At 44.9% G+C, this 21,231-nt stretch overlaps 1 protein-coding gene across 1 annotated transcript; it reads left to right on the forward strand.

Annotated features, from left to right (window-relative positions):
- The first annotated feature begins 1,835 nt into the window (after nt 1–1,835).
- Nucleotides 1,836–20,951, forward strand: FAM174B (family with sequence similarity 174 member B). Its single transcript, XM_042824728.1, has 3 exons — nt 1,836–2,119; nt 10,385–10,516; nt 17,161–20,951. Exons 1-3 carry the CDS (start codon nt 1,836–1,838, stop codon nt 17,162–17,164), a joined length of 420 nt encoding a protein of 139 aa, XP_042680662.1. The 3' UTR covers nt 17,165–20,951.
- Nucleotides 20,952–21,231: the final 280 nt, after the last annotated feature.

Consider the following 21,231-nt stretch of genomic DNA (forward strand, 5'->3'; position numbering starts at 1 on the left):
TGGATTAATTTCACAGCCACGACTGTGATTTCCATGAATCTTAAGAAAAGGACTGTGGTCATTTGACAGATGTCAAACTAGACCCAAAGTCGAGGCCATCATTGTATTTTGTTGCTGAAGGCAAAAGAAGTAAAGCAGTTTTAGTAACTCTTTCAGCTTAACAGACACCAAATGCTGAATCAGCAACACGAGGTTTATTCCATGAGAATGCCCATGCAAATGCATAGCAGCTTGAACTCTGTGATCACTTCATTTTATATTTGGACAGATGTTGCATGTTGTAATTAAAAACAGTTGTTATTGGCAAGGAAATGTTATTGGAATAAGGAGCAGATGAGTTCTTCAGGAACCCACTGGGCCACATTCATCCCCAGTGTTACCCCATTGACTTAATAGGCATACAAAAACAAAATTAGTCCAATCTGTTTCTTAGATAGATGTCTCTAGAGAAACACGAGAGTGAAACAAGATAATTGAACCCTTTCCCCAAGAGTCCGGTGGCATGTACGGAAAGCAGGCAACTTTTCAAGCAAAATGTTTTTCGATTTTACTCTCATTTTTGAGAAGGCTTCCAAAGTGCTGTGAATTTTTACACATTTGAAAGAGTAAAATCAGTCACAGGGACAAGTCCCACTCACACCCTTCCCAGACAGCAGTCCCATGCAGAAAGGGGATTGTGCAGAGTCATCATCACAGGTTTGAGTCTCAGGGAGAAGCCAGGCATGGACTCTTGAAACACTTCAGTGGGCACCAAGGGATGGTGAACATTTAATACCGTATCTGTTTGCTTAAGCCAACAAGGGCAGCAATTGCTAAGGAAACACGAGCACCGTGAGCTCACCAGACAATAGGATCCAAGTCTGCATTTATAGAGCAGTCACTATGGATTAACACACCCTTTAACTGTGTAGATCCTCAGCAGCTGGCAAGTGCCTCTGGCACCCTTTAAACACAGGAATGGTTGACTTACATAAAGCAGGCCAGCCTGGGAATGACATCTGTCCGTCGGTGCAGCGCTGCTCACCAAACTCAGCCTGTCTGCTTGGCTCCCAGCTGGCAGTGATAGCTTTATCCTTCCCAGTCCTGCCTCACCCTTTCCTCCACTGCTGATGGGAACAGGCCATCAGCCTTTCTTCTAAGCGTCCTTCCTCCTTGCTTCCCACTGGTAAGAGAGAAAGGCCTTTATGAGTCATTGCATCACTAAGGTTGGAAAAGACCTCTAAGATCCTCTCGTCTAACCATCCACCTGCCACCAGTGCTGCCCACTGACCACATCCCTCAGTGCCACATCTATACAGTTCTTGAACGCCTCCAGGGCCAGCGACCCCATCGCCTCCCTGGACAGCCTGTAGTAATGCATCACCACTTTTGGAGAAGAATTTTTCCTAAGGTCCAACCTGAACTTCCCCTGGCACAACTCGAGGCCGTTCCCTCTCATTCTTTCACCATTACCTGAGAAAGAAGGCCCAAACCTCACTTCACCACTACTTTCGGAGAGCGCAGAGAACAACGCGCTCTCCCCCTGACCTCCTCCCTGAACCACCCCATCTCCCTCAGCCGCAGCCCACAGCACTTGCGCCCAAGCCGTGGGAGCGGGATCTCCACCCGCGGGGCCCTCAGGACCCCCGCAGCGGGCGCAACCCCAGCCGGGAGCGCAGCCCCACCGGCACACAGCGCGCACCTCGGCCGCGGGCAGAGCCGCCGGAGCGCAGGGGGCGGCGAGCGGGGCCGGGCCTCCCCCGCTCGGGAGGCGGCGCCGCTCGGGAGGCGGGCCGGTCAGGGCCGCCGCCGCCTTCCGGGGCTCGGCGCGGCGGTGGCGGCCGTAGCCGGGCAGGATGCGCTCCCCGTGCCCGCTGCTGCTGCTGCTCGCGGCCTGCCTGCTGCTCTCGCTGCCGGAAGCCCGCGGTAGCCGGGAGCCGCCGGCGGTAGCGCTCAGCCCGGCGGTGAACGGCAGCCGCCTGCCCGCCGAACCGCACGGAGCGGCCGGCAACCGCAGCCGGGCCCAACTGAGCCCCGTGCCCGCGCTGCTCCGAGACCTTTCCGCGCTGAAGGCCGCCGTCATCGGGGCCTGCGCTCTCACGGCCGCGCTCATCGCCTGCCTGCTGCTCCGCGTCTTCAGGTAGGGAGCGGCAGGTGCCGCCCGGCGCTCGGCTCCCGCTTCCCCGGGAAGGGCCTCGACGGGGCGGTGCGTTGGGCGCTCGGCTTTCTCGTCGAGTCCGAGCTCGGGTAAAAGGGAAGAAGGGTGATCAGCGTCCCGTGGAAATTCTGGGTGGCCCTGCGGTCCTCGGAATTGGGTTGAAATGTAATGCGCTCTACTCTGATTGGGAAGAAAAAAAGAAAAAGGGGTTTCGAGGCACTTTTAATGTGGCGTGGATAGGTCCTCGCTCTGTTCCACGTCACCGTGGCGGGTGAGACAGTGGGGCATCCTTACAGATTACCTGGTGTGAAGGAGATGGATCCAGGCTCTTAGCGCTGCCCGCAGAATGGGAAAGACACAGTCAGCACCTTCCATCCAATGTAAGGAAACAGTTTGCTGTGTTATTGTGAAAGAGGCAGCCCTGCTAGGCTCTGGCCATGAAGAGATTCAGCCCGAGGACATGGTGAGTCTATATAGGACAGGGTGACCCGGAGAGGTGCCTTCCAGCCTCAGTGCTTTGCCTACAGCTGGGGCCATGCAGATGTCCCTGGTGGAGAAGTCACACCAGGTCTAGAACACTTCTTTTTACAGTTAAGCTTAAGCAAGTAGGCTTGTTTTGAGAAGGTCCAGCCCAAAGTCGATGGCAGTACATGGGTTGGAACAACACTCCTTGGTGTTCTGTTGAGTAGATGCTGATGGATGCAAATTCCCACACCCATTGCAAAAGGGCAAAAAGCTTCTGATGGCTTGCAGAACTGCAAGAAGGGCTGGTGGAAGCAGGAAGCTTGGCAGTGGTTCTCATCTGCTTGGTGCTCATCTCTGGTCCACACAGCGTGTGCAGCCAGAGGAGGCCTGCTCAGTCATGCTGCTGAAGCAGGTTGGTGCTGGCACGTGCTTGAGTTAGGCCAACAGTCCTTGAATCTTATCTAATGTCTCCTGCTTGGAGGAACAAGGACAATTTAAACTCAACTGCTTTAAAAAGCCAGTCCTCCGGTTGGCTTGTTGCTGAAGCAGAAACAGAAATGAATATTAATCTCCTTTTGGCACTGTTAGTGTTATTATTTATGTCAGAGTAGCGGTGAGAGTCCCCATGCAGTGCTAAAAGCTGTTCCTGTTTTGCAGATGACAAAGTTATTGCCTGTTCACTCCTAACTTTGCCATAGAAGATTACAAACTTTCAGTAGTTAGTGGTGATCTGACTTGTAGGTACAGGCTGCAGGAGGGTGCCTGGAAAGCAGAGCAGCTCGCTGTCCAGGAAGAGGAGCTGGGAGGAGGTGAGCGCTGCGTCGAGGTGACAGAAGTGACTGAACAAGCAGAGTTTGCAGATTCTTCCTTGTTCTGTTTCCAAGCAGCTCCTTTGTATTTACACGATGGCTGCAGCTGAATTCTCCCTTTCTCCTGTTTCTGAATCAATTCTGCGTTAAGAACAGCAGCATTCACAACTGCAGTATTATTAGATGTGGACTTAGAGACTGAGAGGATCAGAACTGCCGCTTTTCTAAAGAAATTGACATTTAACTAAATTCCATTGCAGTAGCTGGCAAAGACAACATGAGGAAAGATCTGCTCATTAAAGCAAAGTGGGTCAGGAGAAGCAAGTAAAATATCAAAAATAATTATTTTAATCAACATCAACCACTTTTCAGCCTCATGCAGTTCTAATGGACAAACATGAGAATTAGCAAGTCTGTAAGTAAGTGCAGAATGAAAAGCCTAAGTTTATAGCTCTCTTGCTTTCTGCCCTTGGAGGGCTTGTAGCCTCTGCCTCAGTTTTTTCTGGATGTAAAGCAAGACCTTGTATCAAACAGATCTGGCGTAAGTCTGAGTATCTGTAGCTGAAGTGTGCAAACTGGTAGCCTATAAAGACCTTCCCCTATACCACAATCAGCAGAAATAGGTCCACATTAAAGTCACATTGGAATGGTGGATGAATTATCCCATGCCAAAGTCACTGTTATGCAACTTGTCAGAGTTAATGTTGCATTAAAGGTGCGTTAAGAAAGAAAAATCCCTCTGAGATCTCTCCTATGTTTTTAATCAACCCTGCAAGAAAAATGAGAAAGGAAGGTTTTAGCTTCAAAAAACATTTATCAGGCAGAGCACTTTTTTATAAATAATTATCTCAGCTGGGAAATGAGGCAAAAATACTAACAGGTATGTTTGTACCATGTCACACTTGTAGCTGACAAAACAGATTGGAGGAGATGCTGTTGCAAAAGAGATAAGAGATTTACCCTCAATAAATGTGCAGCTTTCCTCTGCCAAAATAAGAGCTTTGTTTATGCTTAGTCAAAAACATTGCTTTTTTTTTTTTTTTTTTTTTGAAGTGTCATGGATTCCTATTAAAGAGATTTTGCTGGAATCCAATCTTTGATTAAACCTTCACTGTGAAATTGCTCTGGATTGCTGGAAGTAAATTATCCTTTCAGATATGAATTATAGAGATGAAATAAACTGCCAAGTGGCCAGATATTTTTGTCACCAGCACTGAATTTATTTTTTTTTTATTTACAATTTCATTTTAATGTATTTCCCTATATATTATTTGTAGTTGTTTAACTAGAGCGCGGACAGATGGATTTCTAGCTTTCCAGCTCTGTTGTTAAGACAACATTTCAGGGATTCCTGTTCATTCCTTTTAGTAGTGCTATCCTCTGAACCCATTTGATGGTTGTGTGATTCAGAATGTGAATTACCCAGAGTGATCTGAATTTTCTGTCTGTGGCTGTTGGGGACCAGAAAGGCCTGCTAACACATTGCTGCTTGTCTGTGTGAGGCAAGGCCTAATTGCCTACAGTAATTGAATATTATTATTATTACTTTTTTTGCAAGTCCAGTTCTGAACCTTCTTCCTTTATAACCCTGGGCACTGCATGCTCTCAAACCAAGGTCCTTCCCCTAGCAGACCAAATTTCATGTTGTTCCCAATCAAATAATTAAGTTGTATTCCCTAAAAGCACAGTTTATTGAAACAGCTTATGAATGATCTCTGCAGTTCAGTTGGACTACTCCATCTGTGTTTTGGATTTTGCTTTTCTACCTTCATATTCTAATATTTTTTCTGCCCTGGTGCAGCTCGGTTCATTTCATTGCAATACAATCCTTGGGATCAGCTCTCAGGAAACATGATGCTTCAGACATGGTCTACCAGCACATACAGCCATATGCCTTCTGGGAAAACTGGAGAAGTTACGTGTGCTCAAATGTGCCAGCTGAAAGCAACCCAAAGCTGTAGGTGCAGAGCACCATCTGTAACACTGTTTGCTATGTGTCTCGACCTGCCCTTCAATAAACAAAGTCTAGGCTAGAAACAGCTGCTGCTTACCTGTGTTTTAGAGGAAAGCTGCTGCAGATTTTATTACTTGTTGCTTTGCTACATTACATGTTCCATTACAATTCCTCCCTCAAATACCGTCTTAAGCTTGGTTTTCCAATAATTGCAAAACCAGGATGAATTACTTAGGTTTGAGGAGAAATGTTCAGGCATATGATCACAGGATACAAGGCCCATTGTTCTAAAAGCTGGCGGTGGCTCTGGGCCATCCAAGCCTTAACCCCAGAGAGTTGCACTGATTTAAAACTAATTATATTATAACCAGTCAGACTAATCCAGCAAAGAAAAGACCTCTGCCAGGAACAGGAAAAAAATCCTCACTGTTAAAAGGACTTGAAATGGAGGAAAAAAGGATATGCTAAGCATAGATTTGTGATCCCAGATGGAAAGCTTCATTTAAGCTGTGTGCAGTTTAGTGAGAGCCACAGAGAGAAGAATGAAAACGGGACACTTGTCCTGGGTCTCAGAGGCCGTGTACCTGGTAAGACTTCATCTGAGCACGACAGCAAATTGGCAGAAGGAAGGAAGATGGGTTCCAGGTAATGCTGTCTTGGGCTTTTTGCAGCTCTCTGAGCAGTCACGACAGCATAGATTGTTTCTTGTTTTGGGATTTACTGGCTTAAAGCATTCGGGTGGATCATAAACATTTCTATAGCTTTGTCCTATAAAAAAAGGATAGTTCCTGAGCACATCCAGCCAGACTGTACTGAAATGTTTGAAAGTACAGGCTAACACCACGACTGATGTATTTTAATTGCTTGTGGGTTTCATGGAACCTCACCAATGTCTCATTTAGATGTTCCTGAAGTTATTCCCGATAGCTATCAGATCCCTCTTATTAGCCATGCTGTTAAGCAAGTTGGCACTTTGCTTTTGTGGCCACATATATTCCATCTCAAGGACTTTGCTATAAAAAACATCTTTTGTTTGCAACAGAGAACAGATACCCTGAGAGCACATGAGGACTTAACTTCATGGTTTAACTTCAGTATGTACAGCACCACTCAGAGAGCAGAGATACCCAGACCGATCAACAGTAATGAAATACCGCTGATCTAATTCATCAGCCACTAACAAGCCTGGAGTTTCCCCAGCTTCGTATTTCCATATTTTTTAACTGCTAAGGAAATTCACATACTGGAAATAAACTGGCCCCAATTCTGCTCCCAATACAGCACTGCTGCGTTTGTAGGGGGAGGTTTGTAGCTGGCTTAATCAGGCTTCAATAAACGTTCTACTATGAAAGGATAGCTGTGGCTTTTCTTTCCTTTTTTTTCCCCAGGGCATGGCCTTCTACCTTCGCAGCTGTTGGCAGGAAGTGTAAATGGTAGATTAGAAATGCAGAGACCTCTCTCTATGGGTCAAGAAAAGCATTATCTTTGAATATCAGGGCTGTTGACTAAAATAGATGAGAGGCGTAAATAATGTAATGAACCAGTGAGTTGGCTTGGGCATTTACTCCACCACATGATGCCTCAGAATGAAGGATGAAGTTCTGCATGTGACTGGTGCTTGATCTAAATAGCCCCGGGTCAGAATACAAAGACACAAAGTCAGCATTCTGCTCCAGCCCATCTTTGCGTGTCCTCCCTCCCCTTGCTGTGTGGTGAAGGGAATAAATCTGATTTCTTACGGGCCAGACACCAGCGTGGTATGCAGTGCCTGAGGCATTCCAGCCCAAGGGGAATGCAAATAAGCAAGAACGACGGAGGCTGAATAGCTCAGGAGCGCTTGGAAGCAGTCCTCCACGTCAGGTCCAATCAGTTCTTCTTCGTTCTGTCTCAGTTAAGCTTTGCACTCACTAAATCTGCCTTAACAGGCTAGCTGGTTTGGGTGGGAGCAATGCCGGGTCTCAAGTGGAAAGCTAATATTTCTGGCTACATCCAGCTTCTTTTTCCTACCCCATGCTGGTCGTATGACGGCTCCAGAGTTGGTGGTAAAGCCATCAGAAGCCGTCAGCATCAGCTGCTGGGACTTGCACAGTGCAGACACTGCAGTACCTCCTTCCATCCCAAGCACCATCCTACCCTGCAGCCTCTGCACCCTCACTCCTACGTACAGGAGGTGGCTGGAGTTGGACAACAGGAGCAACGTGCCTTTGAGATGGAAGACAGCTTTCAGCATTGAAACACGCACTACCACTCCTACCCAAAAGAAATCACTCTGAGGGTCTCACCTTGTCGCTATGCCATGGATGTACTCTGGCCACAGCTTTCCACGCTTTCTTGTTTGCTTAAAACATAAAAAAAACCACCACAAAATGAAAAAAGCGCATAGAAATAGACCCACGAGGCCTGACATGTCCTCATCCTACCTGAGAGGTCTCAAAAGTTCACGAAACATCGGCATGCTGTAGTTCCTCCCTGCACTACTCTGCTGACGCTGCTGTCTGCCTGCAGACAAAAGATAGCGTCTGGTCCCGCCCACTGGATCGAGTGCTTTTCCTTTGGCACTGCCGGCACCGATGATTAAAAGGATCCTACCGAGGCTGAGCGGTTTTCATGTGCAGCAGTTTCCCAACAGACAAACTTGTTTTGCGTGCGTACAGGGAGAGTCCTGATGTTTTCCCCTCAAAGTAGCCCGGGTAGTGATTCTGGTGCTGATGAAACCTAGGGCAGTTGTCCAAATGAGCCAACGTGAGAAAAGTGACCGCCGCAAAAATTCGTGAGAAATTAGCTAGTTAAAATGGTGTTGAATTCATGGAGAAAATCGTTTGCCTTTTGGACAAATGATTGTAGAGGCTGAGCCAAGAACCAGCAAAACCAACTTCTTCCCTTTTCTAAATGAATGCTACGGTTAAGTGAGGGTTACAGAGGATTAAGAGATAACTGTGCAGCGAGTTCTGCTCCGGGTCCCCTTTAAAATGGAGCCCAAATAGACTAATTAATTGCTGGAGGCTAAAGGGTTCTAGCTTGCCATTTCTAAAGATAGCTATTCTGCAGTAATTGCTTCGGATGCTCCAGTGTTACTGTTCTAAGATGAACTCTGCAGAATAAGAAGGGAACGAGGAAGGCTGCTTCTTGTTAACGTGGGCAAGATATGCAAGTAGGCTCTTAAATTGGGAACCTATGGAAAGCTATTGCAATCTGTAGACATAAGGGAAGTGCTAAGACTGCGCTTCGTTGGTTCTGACAGGTAGACACAGGTCAGCTTTTGTGTGTGTTTATGCTTCACAGCGTGAGTAAATGATTCCAGTAACAGCAATGCATTACTTGTAAGTTGAGACCTCCCTGCATGGCTTCGCTGTTGGGTCTTGGCTGAGAAACAGAATAATACAGACAAGTGCTTTCAAAAAAAATTTTCAAGTGTTTGGGTTAAGATTCCTACTGTACTGGATATAAAATGGCTTGTTTCACCAACAGCAGTAATAGCAAAACCCACCCTGTACTCTGTGAGGTACAGCAGCACAGATTGCTCTAAGGATTAGGTGACAGAAGAAGTCTGTCTCCATTTTTCTGTTGCAAGCGCACAGGGAGGAAATGCAAACACCTCCATCCCAAGGGACGGGACCTCTTTCTTCAGCCTCAGACTAACAGCCAAAAGCCATACTGGGCAGAGCCACTGAGGCTGGAGCTCTTAAGCTCTCACTGATTTAAACTCACTTTAAGCCCAGAAGGGACCACTGTAATCTGCTCTGGTGGAAGCACGACCAGATGCAAGCACAGCTCCAAGTCCCAGTCTCTTGGTAATGGCTACACCTTGAATCTCCCTGCTGTGTAACTCTTTACAAGACATTTTTTTCTTGATGCAAAAATGGCAGTGTCAAATCCAACACACCTTGCACAACATGCCAGGGCAAGGCTTCTTGACAGTGAAAGCACAGTTCTGACCTGCTCTGAGCAGTAGCTGTGATTACCAGAAATTAGGGTTTTTTTGCTTGTGCCTGCATCAGCTCATACTTGGCAGTTGCCAGTTCTGTTTTATTAAAGGTTAAAGGGAAAATTCTGCAAAGACGTTGTCTTTCCTCCCTGAAGGCAAGCTGTACACATCAACACCTTCTTCACTGTCTGATCATGAAACTGGATTAACAACACCTTCTTCACTGTCTGATCATGAAACTGGATTAATACATAAGCAGTGCAACCTTCCTAACATACACTAGAGAAGTAGGTGAAGTAAAAAGGACCCACCCAATTCAAACTAGAGGCAGGGAATTAGCCAAAAAGGCACGTGCCAATTGTTTGTTAATTGAAAGTAAGTATTTGAAAATAGATCTTACAAATCCTGGGGTGTGCAAGCACTTGAGTATCTCCATTGCAAAAGGAACATGAGGCCGTTGTGGGTGGAAAGGTGACAGGTACAGTTGGCTGCAAATCACAACTGATTGTTTTGCATAGCACTCATAGCACTGAGCACAGATCTTCTCAGACAAGGCTAAGGGGTTTTGCTGGAGGAGCCTTGAGCCAGGCTTGATTGCAAGAAAAGGAGAGCAGGCTGTTTGTACCCAAATATCGCCAACCCCTTCACTCCTTAGAATCCTACCCAGAATACCCTCATCTCAGTAGAGTTAACCTGAGCTTTCCCATTTAAACACATTCTCTAAACCACTTCTGCTGATTAAGCCTGTGCCTCGCTTGCTGAGCATGGCAGCAGGAGGACGCAGTGGACTGCTGCTCAGTGCTAGCCCTGGATGCCAGATGATCTCTGGATTGTCAGCAGCTGAAAAAAACTGACATTGATCCAGATTGCAGTTGACAAGAAATGGTTCTGTACACTGACAGGCACAAATGGGAGCCCTGGGAAGGCAGCAGGAGGATGGGATGCAGACTGGCTCCATGGCCTTTGTGTCTGGGGAGGTCTCTAACAGACCGGTGATTGATTGTTGGTGGGCTCGTGTCTACAGGAAACAGCTCTATCCTCTAAGGAATACTTTATAGACATGAACCTTAACCTCCCCACCTCTGTTGTTTCAGGTCAGGAAAGAGGATTAAGAAGACCAGGAAGTATGACATAATCACCACTCCAGCTGAGCGGGTAGAAATGGCTCCTCTGAATGAAGAAGATGATGAGGATGAAGACTCAACAGTGTTTGATGTGAAGTACAGGTATGGCCAGAAGCCCATCCAGTCAGAATTGCTACTGAGCTCTTATTAGGAAGGGTTGTTCTTTCCTCTCCACTGGGCCTCCTTGACAGAGATGAGGCAATCACTGTCTCCCTTTCACTTTGTCTGAGCCTTATCACTCTCCTTTACAGCTCCTGTGCCTAGTTTCTCAGCACACATCTGTTCCGTACTCTCCTTCACTTATAATAACCACTTTGCTACCCTGAGGCTCTCTCTGCCCTCCTCTTTCCTTTGCAGAGCAGCTCAGTAGGATACACATGCCCCACATAGCTAACAAGGTTTAACAGACTGAACTTCCCCTCTCCAGCAGTTGACAGCAATCATTCCTGCACACTCACAGTGCCTACACACATCCTAGGTAGAGGACTGTGTGTCAAGGGCTGCTTTTCCAGGCACTGTTACTGCAGTATGGTAGGGAAGGAAACAGTGGCAAATCTGCACTGACCTTTGGATTCAGATGTGCTCCAGTGTTGTTCTGTGTCAGAGAAAGGACTGTGGTCACTCCCTAGTGTTGCAGCAGTTATCCCTTAGCAACAAACTTTCCCTAAATGTGTTTGTCTCTTGTGAGATAGAAGCAGTGTGATAATCCAAACCTTTTGGTGCCTATTCTGGACCTGAGATTTATTGCAGACACTCAGCATGTAATGATGTTGCAGACTGATTTATGGCATGAGGGTATCTGCACCTCTTATTTTTATTTGCATCCAGCAATATGTAGCACTTGAGTTGCATTCTTAACCAAATATGGCCTACTCTAAAATCTGTCTCTCTTTGGCTGAAACAAGCTTTTCTAATTATAAAAATGCAGATCTTGACAACTCCTAACTGGAAAATAATCAGACCTCACTCAAGTTGCCCATCTCTTAACTTTAGAAAGGGGAACGACGTATTTGTTCTAAGCACTTGTATGCCAGCATTTAAAACACACAGCACCACATTCTGCTGGTCATTATCAAAATAACTGCATTATTTCTCTGTAAAAGTCAGGCTATAGTTGGAAGTTTCAAAACAATGAAGGGTGTGAGTCATGCTGCTACACACAAGTAATTGGTGCCTGAATTAGAAGGCTCCTTGAAGTCCTTGACATCCTATTGCCATTCCCTGTAGCTGTTCTGTGTTTACAGTAATAATTTCGGGTTGTATTGTTCCTCAAGCCAACAACAACTTGTTTGACCCAGGCTTTGTTAAACTTGAAGAAATCTATCTAACCACAGCCTCCTTCAACAGCCCTCCTTCTCCTGCCATGCTTGCTCTTCACTAAGTAGAAATAACTGAGTACTTTGTCTGTGACCTTATGGTAGCAGCATCAGAGAGATTTTCCAAAGACAGAGAACAGAAGATTCACCATCATGGCAATGCTTCAGGGTAAGATATCTAATAGTAAAATGTTAGATGAACAAAGAAAAGAGCGTGCTGAAAAGTTTCTGACTCAGGAGAGTCGTGTAATCTGACATTGCTCCCCTGGAGCACATGCTGTACTGATGCTTTCCCAAAAGCTATTTAGTGTTCGTGGGTTCCTTTGCAGTACAAACGGCTCATCTCACCTTGTGTGATGCTCTGTTCAGAGACAATAGGGGGTTTTGATTCTTAGCCAACCTGTCCTCTCTTCATCTGTGGGAATTCCTCCTTTCTGCCACAGTACAACAGCTATTGAATTCCATATTTCCTGAAGTCCCTGGTGCTTTAAGCATACAGTTCGAGTTCAAACAGTGCTACCTCAGTCTGGAGGGGGATATCATCTTACAGACATCCCCTTAGCAGGACTGAGCATCAGAAAGCTTCTTTGAAGATACATTTGCTTCCTCATACCTTTGTGCCTCTCAGAGACCACGTCTTGAGTAATTTCTGTCTCCTGTTAACCAGTAAACGATCTTTGCAACCATGCAGTACCAAGTTTGTCCACCAAAATCCCCCCTAAACTCCTCAACAAGTCCTTTGTAGCACTTGTGTCGAGATAAGTGAGCATCTCAGATGTGCCCTCAATGCTTGGTGAATTAACAGAACACCTGGTAGAAGCTGGAATTCCCCACCCCATCAAAGAATAGTAGTTAACTTTTGCCACCTAAGGCTTCTGTTTTGGCTTTTGTGTTTTTGTTTTTTTGCAGCTGGAGGCAGATTCCAGCAAGATCATGTAAAGAGAGGTATCTCTAATGCCTGCCTGGGGTTAAAAGGAGTTATAAATATATGTGGGTACCCACATAACTAGAGTGATAGGATTGTTTTAGGTGTTCAGCAAGTGCCTGCAGATTTAAAGGAACCTTTGTACATTATTGCAGCAGGAAAGCTGCTTCCCCTCTCCTTTACATCAAAAAAGTGCAAACACATCAGGTGAACATCCACAGTTGTTACTGGGGCAGTTGCACAAGGAATGGCATGATGCTGCTGTCTCAGCTCGTTAACTAAACTACAGCAGTGTGTAATGAACCACAGTAACCTGGAAGCAGTTGTGAAGGGGATAGAGGAGCAACAGGTGCCTCCTGACAAATACCCACAGGCTAGGATGTACTGTGCTCTTTTTTATGTGTTTATTTTTATATTTAAATGAAGGTGCCTCCTTGCCAGCAGTCACTATCAGTCGTTTGGATTTATTCAGTCAACCTCCTAGCAGCAGCACTCGCTTGGCTTATAGTACAACAGACTTCTGGCCCCTGTCTATGCTACCAGTTGCTGGCGTGGGGATTTTGGCAAGGCACTGCTTCACATAAAGCTCTTCTGTGACTGCACCATCCCAGGGATTGCTATCAGAGAGGCTGAACCTCATTCAGCCCGGTGCTACGGGAGGATCTGCTGGTGCAGTGCTATGGCTGACCAAGAGGTGTCATTCTGATGATTTTTTTTTAATTCTTTATTTCCTCATGACATGCTGGTAGGGAAAGATAAGCCTATTGGCTGGGCACATCACTCAATATTGTAACATCCGCGCCACCACATCTGCTGCAGAAACCAACTTTCTGTCACTGAAACCTAGAATTTTTGAAGCCTTCCTGGCTCCAGAAAGTCATATAAAATTAGCTGTATTCTTTGGAGCTGTTCATTGGTGATTTAAAGGCTGTAAAAGTACAAGGAAAAGAGTCCATTCTCTGGAAAGTTGTGATCGCTATGGCCTTTGCCCAATGCTTTCCACCAGGAAAGCACCATAAATACATTTAAAACATCGTGGAAATGGAATGAGGTTTCCAAAATGCAAAGCAATAGGGCCACAATGCAGTATGAGCATCATTCAGCTCAAATGTTACTCATGGGCTCTAAGACTATTACGTGCTTTTAGATTCATGGGGCTGCTACCTGCATGGCAGTTATAGGACTCCTGAAGTGCTGACCTTGGATTACCACAACATTAGGTGCCTCCTGTCCATAACACTGCGTATATCACCTCAGTATTGACATATTTCTCAAGCCAATAAACAGCTCACAGAGAGTCTTATTGTGAGTTTGTAGCTTAAGTCTTTGCTAGGGATGATGGGGGTGGATCTGGGCTGGTTTGTTTGGGGTCCTCTCCAGGTTGTTGAGAGGTACACATTGACATGTCTGTGTTTGGGGGAGTAATTAAGATTCTCAGCCACATTCCCCATGCAATGCAAACAGCCCTAATTAAAAGGCAGTTGATGTCTGGCAGCAACAGGGGAGAAGCCACATATACCTCTCCAATTGTTCTCATGCAGCTAATTTTCTTTCCTTTCATGCTTTGTCCTTGCAAGTATTTGTTTGCAGCCTTACATGAGGCATCAAAGAACAGCAGGCAGTGTAAATTGGGCTGCTGGATGAAGGTGTTTACATTTTTTTTTTGAGGAGGCTATAAGATTTGGGGCTCCCAATAGATCCCCCATTCTCTGCTTCCACGGGGCCAAGGAATAGCTGCCTCTTTCCATAAAGCAACCTAATGAGACACTTCAGATCTCAACCAAATACAGTCCTTCCCATGGAGGCAAAAGCCACCCACTGGCTGTCTCTGTCAGACACAGAAGCTCAAGGGTGCCGGATTAGATGCCCCTTTTGCAATCTTACTGCAGTCAGAGGAAATGGTTCTGTCAATGGCTTCTCTAATCCTGAGAGCACAATTTCTGTGACAAGAGGCTGAAAGTGTAAATCAGAGAATGTCACAGTGCAAAGATCCCTAATCACTTGGATATTAGCACCTCTTTGAAAAGCTTCATGGGAATGTTGCTTTAATATGGAGGATAGCTTTTGGTGTATTTGCTCTGGTTTTGAATGAGACATCGGGATAAAAAGTTGAAGAATTATTCTGAATTTATTACAGAGCTACACAAAGAAAGCAAAGTGAACATAGAGAATGCTTATTTCTTGATCACCAATTCAATCTGTGCTGCAGAAGGCTGAAAGTTATCCATGTCCAATTGATTTTGGACAATATCAACATCACTGGTCACCATTTTCCACCTGTCAGGTATTTTTTTCATGTTTTATGATGGGATTACATCTTGGAAAATAAGTTAAATGGAAAGCTAAATCCCATCCTTTGCTGTGCTTTCTCATCCCATCGGTAGGTCTTGATTTTAAAATGCTCCTTTCTATTTGCTATATTAGCACTTTCCTTCGCCTTCTTGAAAGAAAGTCACATAGATCTTCTGATCTCCTACACAACAGCACTGAATGACAATCAAGAAGAGTAAAAGAAGGGAATAGGTGACAGGCAAACACCCCCGATAAACTTCATTCATCCCTCATCACAATGGGAGCAGAATGCTTTAAGAAATAAGAGAAAAGGAGATTAGAACAGTTGCGAAAAGAGCCAGTTTCTGAAAACGTAATTAAAACTGTTAGGTTATTAAGCTTATTAACTCTAGCGTCATTCGTTGGGGGATTTCTTGTCAGCTTCAATAGAAAAAGCAAAACAAGCACTGAATAAATTCTGTGGTACCTTATACACGAACACTTTGAAAGCACTTCAGTAATCTGGGAGATCAGCATCTCCTCTCCCTGCTGAAATGCAGCTGCTTGAGGCAGTGCATTCTGCTCCTGCTGTGCTCGCTGGGCCCAGCTGCGTGAATTTCACAACTGTTCCTGCAGAGCCTTTGGAGTCCAGACTGAGATGCACCATGCGAGAGCCCGCAGTCAAGGAAGACCTCAATTTAAATACCAGAGCTGGAATTTTCCCCAACCCAGATGTCTGACTCCTAAATAAGAACCGAAAGAAAGCCACAAGTTTTTCTCGGGGCAGATTGAAGCTTCTGTCCCTCCTGTCAGCTACGTGAAATGTCTCAGTTTGTTTTCCACGTGGATTGCCACCTCTCCCTCTACCAGCAGCAGTACCAGCAAAGCACAGAAGCATTTTAGGAATGCATCTTCCAAAGCACACTTGAAAGCGGAAAGATTTATGTGTGAGGAGTGGTGGCAGGCAGAGAGGTCAGTAACATTTATGCACTCATCATTGGACTAAAGGGCTTTGGAGAGCTTGTGGGATGTTTTAGAGGAAAGATGTGCTGTATCAAAGGGCTGGTGGAGCGCATTATTTCTGGATTCACCCCTTTTCAGGTGCTGATAGCACTGAACTGTGTGAATACGTCTTCATCACCGTTGTGGGGCTCAGCTTTGATGTGCTCCAGTCTTCTGGGAGTCTCTCTGCAAAATATACGATTGCAATATTGGTGTCTTCTCTTTGAATACATCTTTTCCAGATCCTAACTGCGTGTGCAGCCCTGAACAGAGCGGGGCATTGTCTGCTTGTTAAAGCAGCGTGTTTGCTCTCAAGGGAGCAGCTGTAATGGATTTTTGGCAAGTGAAAGCCTCGGGCCTTTATGGATGATGCTAGGTGAATTGCACTGGGGTTTGTAGCAGCTTAAATTTTTTTTCTAGCAGCAGTGACAGGCTGTGTATAAATGGAGGTGCATCATTTACCCTCATCTGAAGGGGGTGCAAATCACCGACTCAGTCAGATGCTTGCCATAAATACAGCAAGTTGCCAAAGCTTTGATGCTGCTGTTTATGATTTCCTGTGGATTTGCAGCAGGAGAGGAAATACATAGTTAGAAAGCACTTTTTGCTTGGGCTTTGAAGAACAGTTTCTCTTCCCTCACACTTGTTACAGAGCACACCACATTCTGCTGGTCAGTTCAGCTGATTATATGCAGGCAGTGCAGTCCTATGGGAAGGTGCTCACCTCATGCACGACAGTATAACAAGTTTCTATTAAGACTTTTTTCTCTTTTTTGTCTTTAGTCGTTGAATCCTGAAGCAGTTAAAGCAATAGGGAGTCAGCAAGAGAATCCATTGCAAGGTGAATAATCCACACATGCTGGTTAGCGAGGGGCTGCACTGATGTGAAAAAAGCTGTTAGGTCCAAGATGTTATTCCATGTGCAGTGATATAGGAACCTCCTCCTGTGTGCACGCTCCCTGCTCTGGCCTGCACAGTGGCTGACCACACAATTTAGTGGTTGTCTGGTGTGCTGCTGTTTTCCTTTGCTTGGTCTGCCTTCTCCTGGCATAACAGTAACCTCATATCAGTGTCCATTGTCAACGTGGAGATGCTGGAAGGAGCTGATAGCAATCAGTGAATAACACTGCCTTTGAGGCTTTTTTCCCCATACCATGCACATCAATTCTCATCTCTGTGAGCTATTTAATTGCAAATCTACAAAAGCACTAATTTCCCCTGTTTCTTTCCAGGTAGAGCAGTTCTGCGAGCACTGGTGCCCTGCCAGGTGGCATTCTGCTGTTGAGGGACCTGCTGAAGCCATAACTGTGAAAGGGGAGGCTTTCATCTCTGCAGCATTACAACCAAACCAAGCCTCACCTCCTCGAGGTGCTGTTTGTATGGCAGGCTACAAATCTTCCGACCAAAATGTCACCATTCAGTTCCCTGGTTTCCAAACCACTATGTTGGAATGATGGAGATCCTCCTCACCAACTCAGCTCCCTCTTGCATTAAGAGGACTGCTATGTCACTAAAGCATGACAAGATTCAGCCCTGTGTACTAACTTGCAGCTCATTATGGTCTAAATAAGTTTTGCAGAAGAAGGAAGAAGAGGAAGATTCAATCAAGCTGCCTCAAGGACTTATTTTCCCAATTCAGTACTTTAATCACTGTTAAACTTTGCTCGCTGTAGAACAGTTCATACATTTAAATATTAAGAAGGGTATTTTCTTTCTGGCCTTACAGAAGTGACTTGTGACTTTAGGTGGTAAAAATGTAAGCCATGTTGAAATGCTGTACTATGTTTAGTACAGGATTTTAAGGGGAATAAGGTGAGAGGTTGACTCATGCAGAAAATTTTCTTGACTTGCTACTGATTTTTTAAACATTATAGTTGCACTAAGCTTTCATAATGACATTTTCATTGTCCCTAGGAGCTTTGATCAGACCAACAATAAATGAGATCACAGGGAAATAGGAGGAATCAGACATGCCCTAAACTACAACAATCTTGGATTTAAAAAAAAAAAAAAGATATATTTTTGTAATTTTCTGCCCTTCCACAGGGAGTTAAAGTGTTTTGTACTGTCGTGTGTCCTACGCTTCCTGTAACTTGTGTACCAATCATCTTAGTACGTTTTTTCTAAGCAGAGTAAGTCCTCACATGGAATGATTTGACTGCAGAAAGACCACTACTTAGATTGCATGGAAGCTTTATATAAGTGATCTTAATCTGTGAAAAACTGGAAGTTTTCCTTTACCACCTGCTTGGCAAATCCCATTAAACTCAAGGATGCATTTTGAACCATTACTCCCTGCTGTGCCTCACGCTGCAGAGGTCAGAGCTGTGGGAGGACACTAATAAAATGAGATAGCTGCATCTGGATGGATCAGGCTAAGGAAACCACAGGCATGTATACTTTCCAGGCAGTCATTAGGAAGGGCAAGCCTAACTGGTTTTGTTTCTTCACATTGTGGCTTTCCTCTAGAATAACCACAGATGCAGATTTCTCTTTGACACGTTTACTCTTCATTTGCTTCACCCTTGAAACCTTTGTACATTGGGTTTTGAAGCTCGCTGGAGAACCTCGCTTTTCTTGGGAACCACACGTTTTCTGTTTCTTTGGATTGTCCCAGTGTTTGCTTGACTTACTCCTACAGTTGCAGCCCTTCAAGGAGACTGCAGAGTATCTGGCAAAGAACCATCCTTGCAGTGAGTTGCCTTTTTTCTCTTTTTTTTTGGTGGAATTGATGATTGCTGAGAACACTACACTGCTTTGTCATGATACCTTAACCTGTGCTGGTTCTGCATGGTTCCCTTGGGCCCTGCAGTCCGTAAGAGGAGGAGAAGGGAAATTTCTTTTCCCCAGCAGCCTTGTGCTTTCATCAGAGTAGCTCCCATAATGTAGCTTGCTTTCTGTAACTGTGACTTAGCAAAGGCTTTGCAAACATCCCACTCAACTGGCATGGAAAAATCCCATGGGAGACTGTCGTGTTACCATTAGTCATCAAGGCAATATAAAAATGCTTTGCTATTTTCATTCACGGAATGAATTTGAGTCATTCCACAGTACTGTTACTAAGCAATATTTCATGTCAGCTACTGAGAGTAGAGGAACTGATGATGAGGCCGAGCAGGTTGTTTCCAGGATGGTATAACATGTAAGTACTGGTGGGTTGAGCAGTGCTGCAGGTTGAGATGAAAGCCAGAGAATCTTTCCCCGCTTTGGTAAAGCAGATTTCAGATTCAGGCTGGATGATTCTGAAGGAAATAGCATGTCTCTTCAGGAGTATGGTGCTTCGAAAAACAGGAGCTAAATTTAGATAGGTAGAATCCTTCTTAAGTCAAAGAAGTGGCGATGCTGAGAGGAAAGCTAGGTTAAAAGCTCGTTTTGCATTTGCTGGAGGAGGTGATGAAGGGCAGGAGCTGTGCTTTCTGAGCAAACACCATGGCAACATGTTCATGTCCACACTTCTGCCAAATTCATTAAGCTGAGGCATTCTGGAAGTGGTGGGGATAGAGGGAATAAAGCCTCCTTGCACAAAAGAGGGCAAGACCAAGCGACAGAGGAGAAAGATGAGAGGAGCATGAAGGGTACTTCTTTCCAAGGGCAAGTCAGTTCTTGAAATGAATTATTTCCACCAACTTCAGGTTACTTGCAGAGTTAAGCTGGCAGAGGCCATCTGCTCCACTTGCTTGTGGCTAAAAACCCCACTGTTTTATAACATGGACAAATCTCAGCGGTGGATGGGGACCAAGCATTTCAGATGTAGAATACAGAGGTGCTCAGCTGGCTCCTCAGAGTCCCAAATGATGTGCCATAAGCCGAGGAGTGCTGAGGGGGGGGGGAGGAGCTACTTGGTGAAAATAAAAGGCCAGCCTCACCCACTGCTCACAGTCATGAAAATAACCTGAATTCTTTGTTTGATGTTGCTCAGTTGCTGTTGCAAATGTGAGGCAATGTTTACCTCTATAGAAGTTGCTGTATGTGATTTAAATTGTCTAGTTAAATATTCTATAGCTATATTTAGTTAAGATTTTAAGAGCACTTGATGTGACTCATCTAATAGTATATATAAGAATATTTTTTTAATTGTAGGAATTAGTTTAAAACATAGTTTTAATAATTTGGACTGTTCAGTTCAGGTAGATCTATTTCATTGGAAAGGAGTAACCATTAACCACTCCATGAATGTTTTGCTTTAACATTCTGTGCATCTTACAGTGCAGATTTAATCTGATTGCGATTGTCTCTTAGTATTTGCTGCTATTTTGTGTTGCGTAGTCGAGCTTGCTTTGTTCAAGAGCATTTTAAAGGCATTTTTCTGTTACAGAAAACGAAAAGAAACATTATTACAGATGTCTGCCTGCAGCTTGCTCACTGCTTACAAAATCCACTGACTGGTAACAGAGTCAAACAGAGCAAGCAAATTAGAGGCTTTCCTCTTTGTGCATGCTGTGCTGCAGAGGAAAACCCTGCACAGAATCACAGCTTCATTACTCCAACTGCAGAAGTCAGCGTGCCATGTTTGCCTGCAGGATTAAGGCAGAAATGCACAGGTAGCATCTTCCCCTTGCCTGGAAGATGTGGAGATGACTGCAGACACTGCAGACACTTGTTCAGCACGCTAACTCGTACACAGGTCAGTGCTTATCCTAAGCTCCAAACGACTTGTAGAAGTCTAATGAACACTTAATTGCTAATGCATTTGAACATTTTGTTCATTACTGCTCCCTCTAAAGCACTGTATGTGGCATAATCTCTGCAGGGTGGCACACTATGGTTTTCATTAAGGTTTTTTCCTTTTGTTAGATGAGTTTCTGCTGCTGCAGTCTTTGTGTGAGGAGTTATCAGGACCATGCATTTTGTTTTGTGCAATTGCTTGAACTTTGTTTAAAAGTGTTTTAAGAGAATTTGTAGTTGTGACCAAAAGTTTTTTTTTTTGTTTTTTTTTTAATAAGAAAAATTGGTAAGACAAGTTTGAATGGACATCTCATGTTTCAGTGGAAACTGCCATCATTAAACATGTTCTTGAAACCTCTCCTTGTGCTGTTGTGCTTAGGGAGGGGGTGGGAAGGGGTTTGTCATTTGTTGAAGTGCACTGATCTTCTGAGTGCCTTGCACACTGCCTTGGTACAGAGAGCTGCACATCCCTTTGTACAGTGAGCCTGAACCAGAGCGTGACAAGGAGAGAAACTGGTTGTGACAGCACAGAAGAGAAATACATTTAGTCACACAGACTCCCTATCAATATGCTAGATTGACACCTGGATTCAAAAAGCAAACATCTCTGCAATAGTGAAGATATCAGTACTGCTGGT

The sequence above is a fragment of the Centrocercus urophasianus genome, unplaced genomic scaffold (genome assembly GCF_019232065.1).
Source record: "Centrocercus urophasianus isolate 14NV4802_14NV808 unplaced genomic scaffold, USGS_Curo_1.0 seq_23, whole genome shotgun sequence".
Lineage (NCBI taxonomy): Eukaryota > Metazoa > Chordata > Aves > Galliformes > Phasianidae > Centrocercus > Centrocercus urophasianus.

Bases quoted from the DNA above. Each gene is read 5' to 3' on its own strand.
- FAM174B (XM_042824728.1), top strand. From the start codon at position 1,836: ATGCGCTCCCCGTGCCCGCTGCTGCTGCTGCTCGCGGCCTGCCTGCTG. The intron at 2,120-10,384 runs GTAGGGAGCGGC...CTGTTGTTTCAG, and splicing joins CTGCTGCTCCGCGTCTTCAG to GTCAGGAAAGAGGATTAAGA.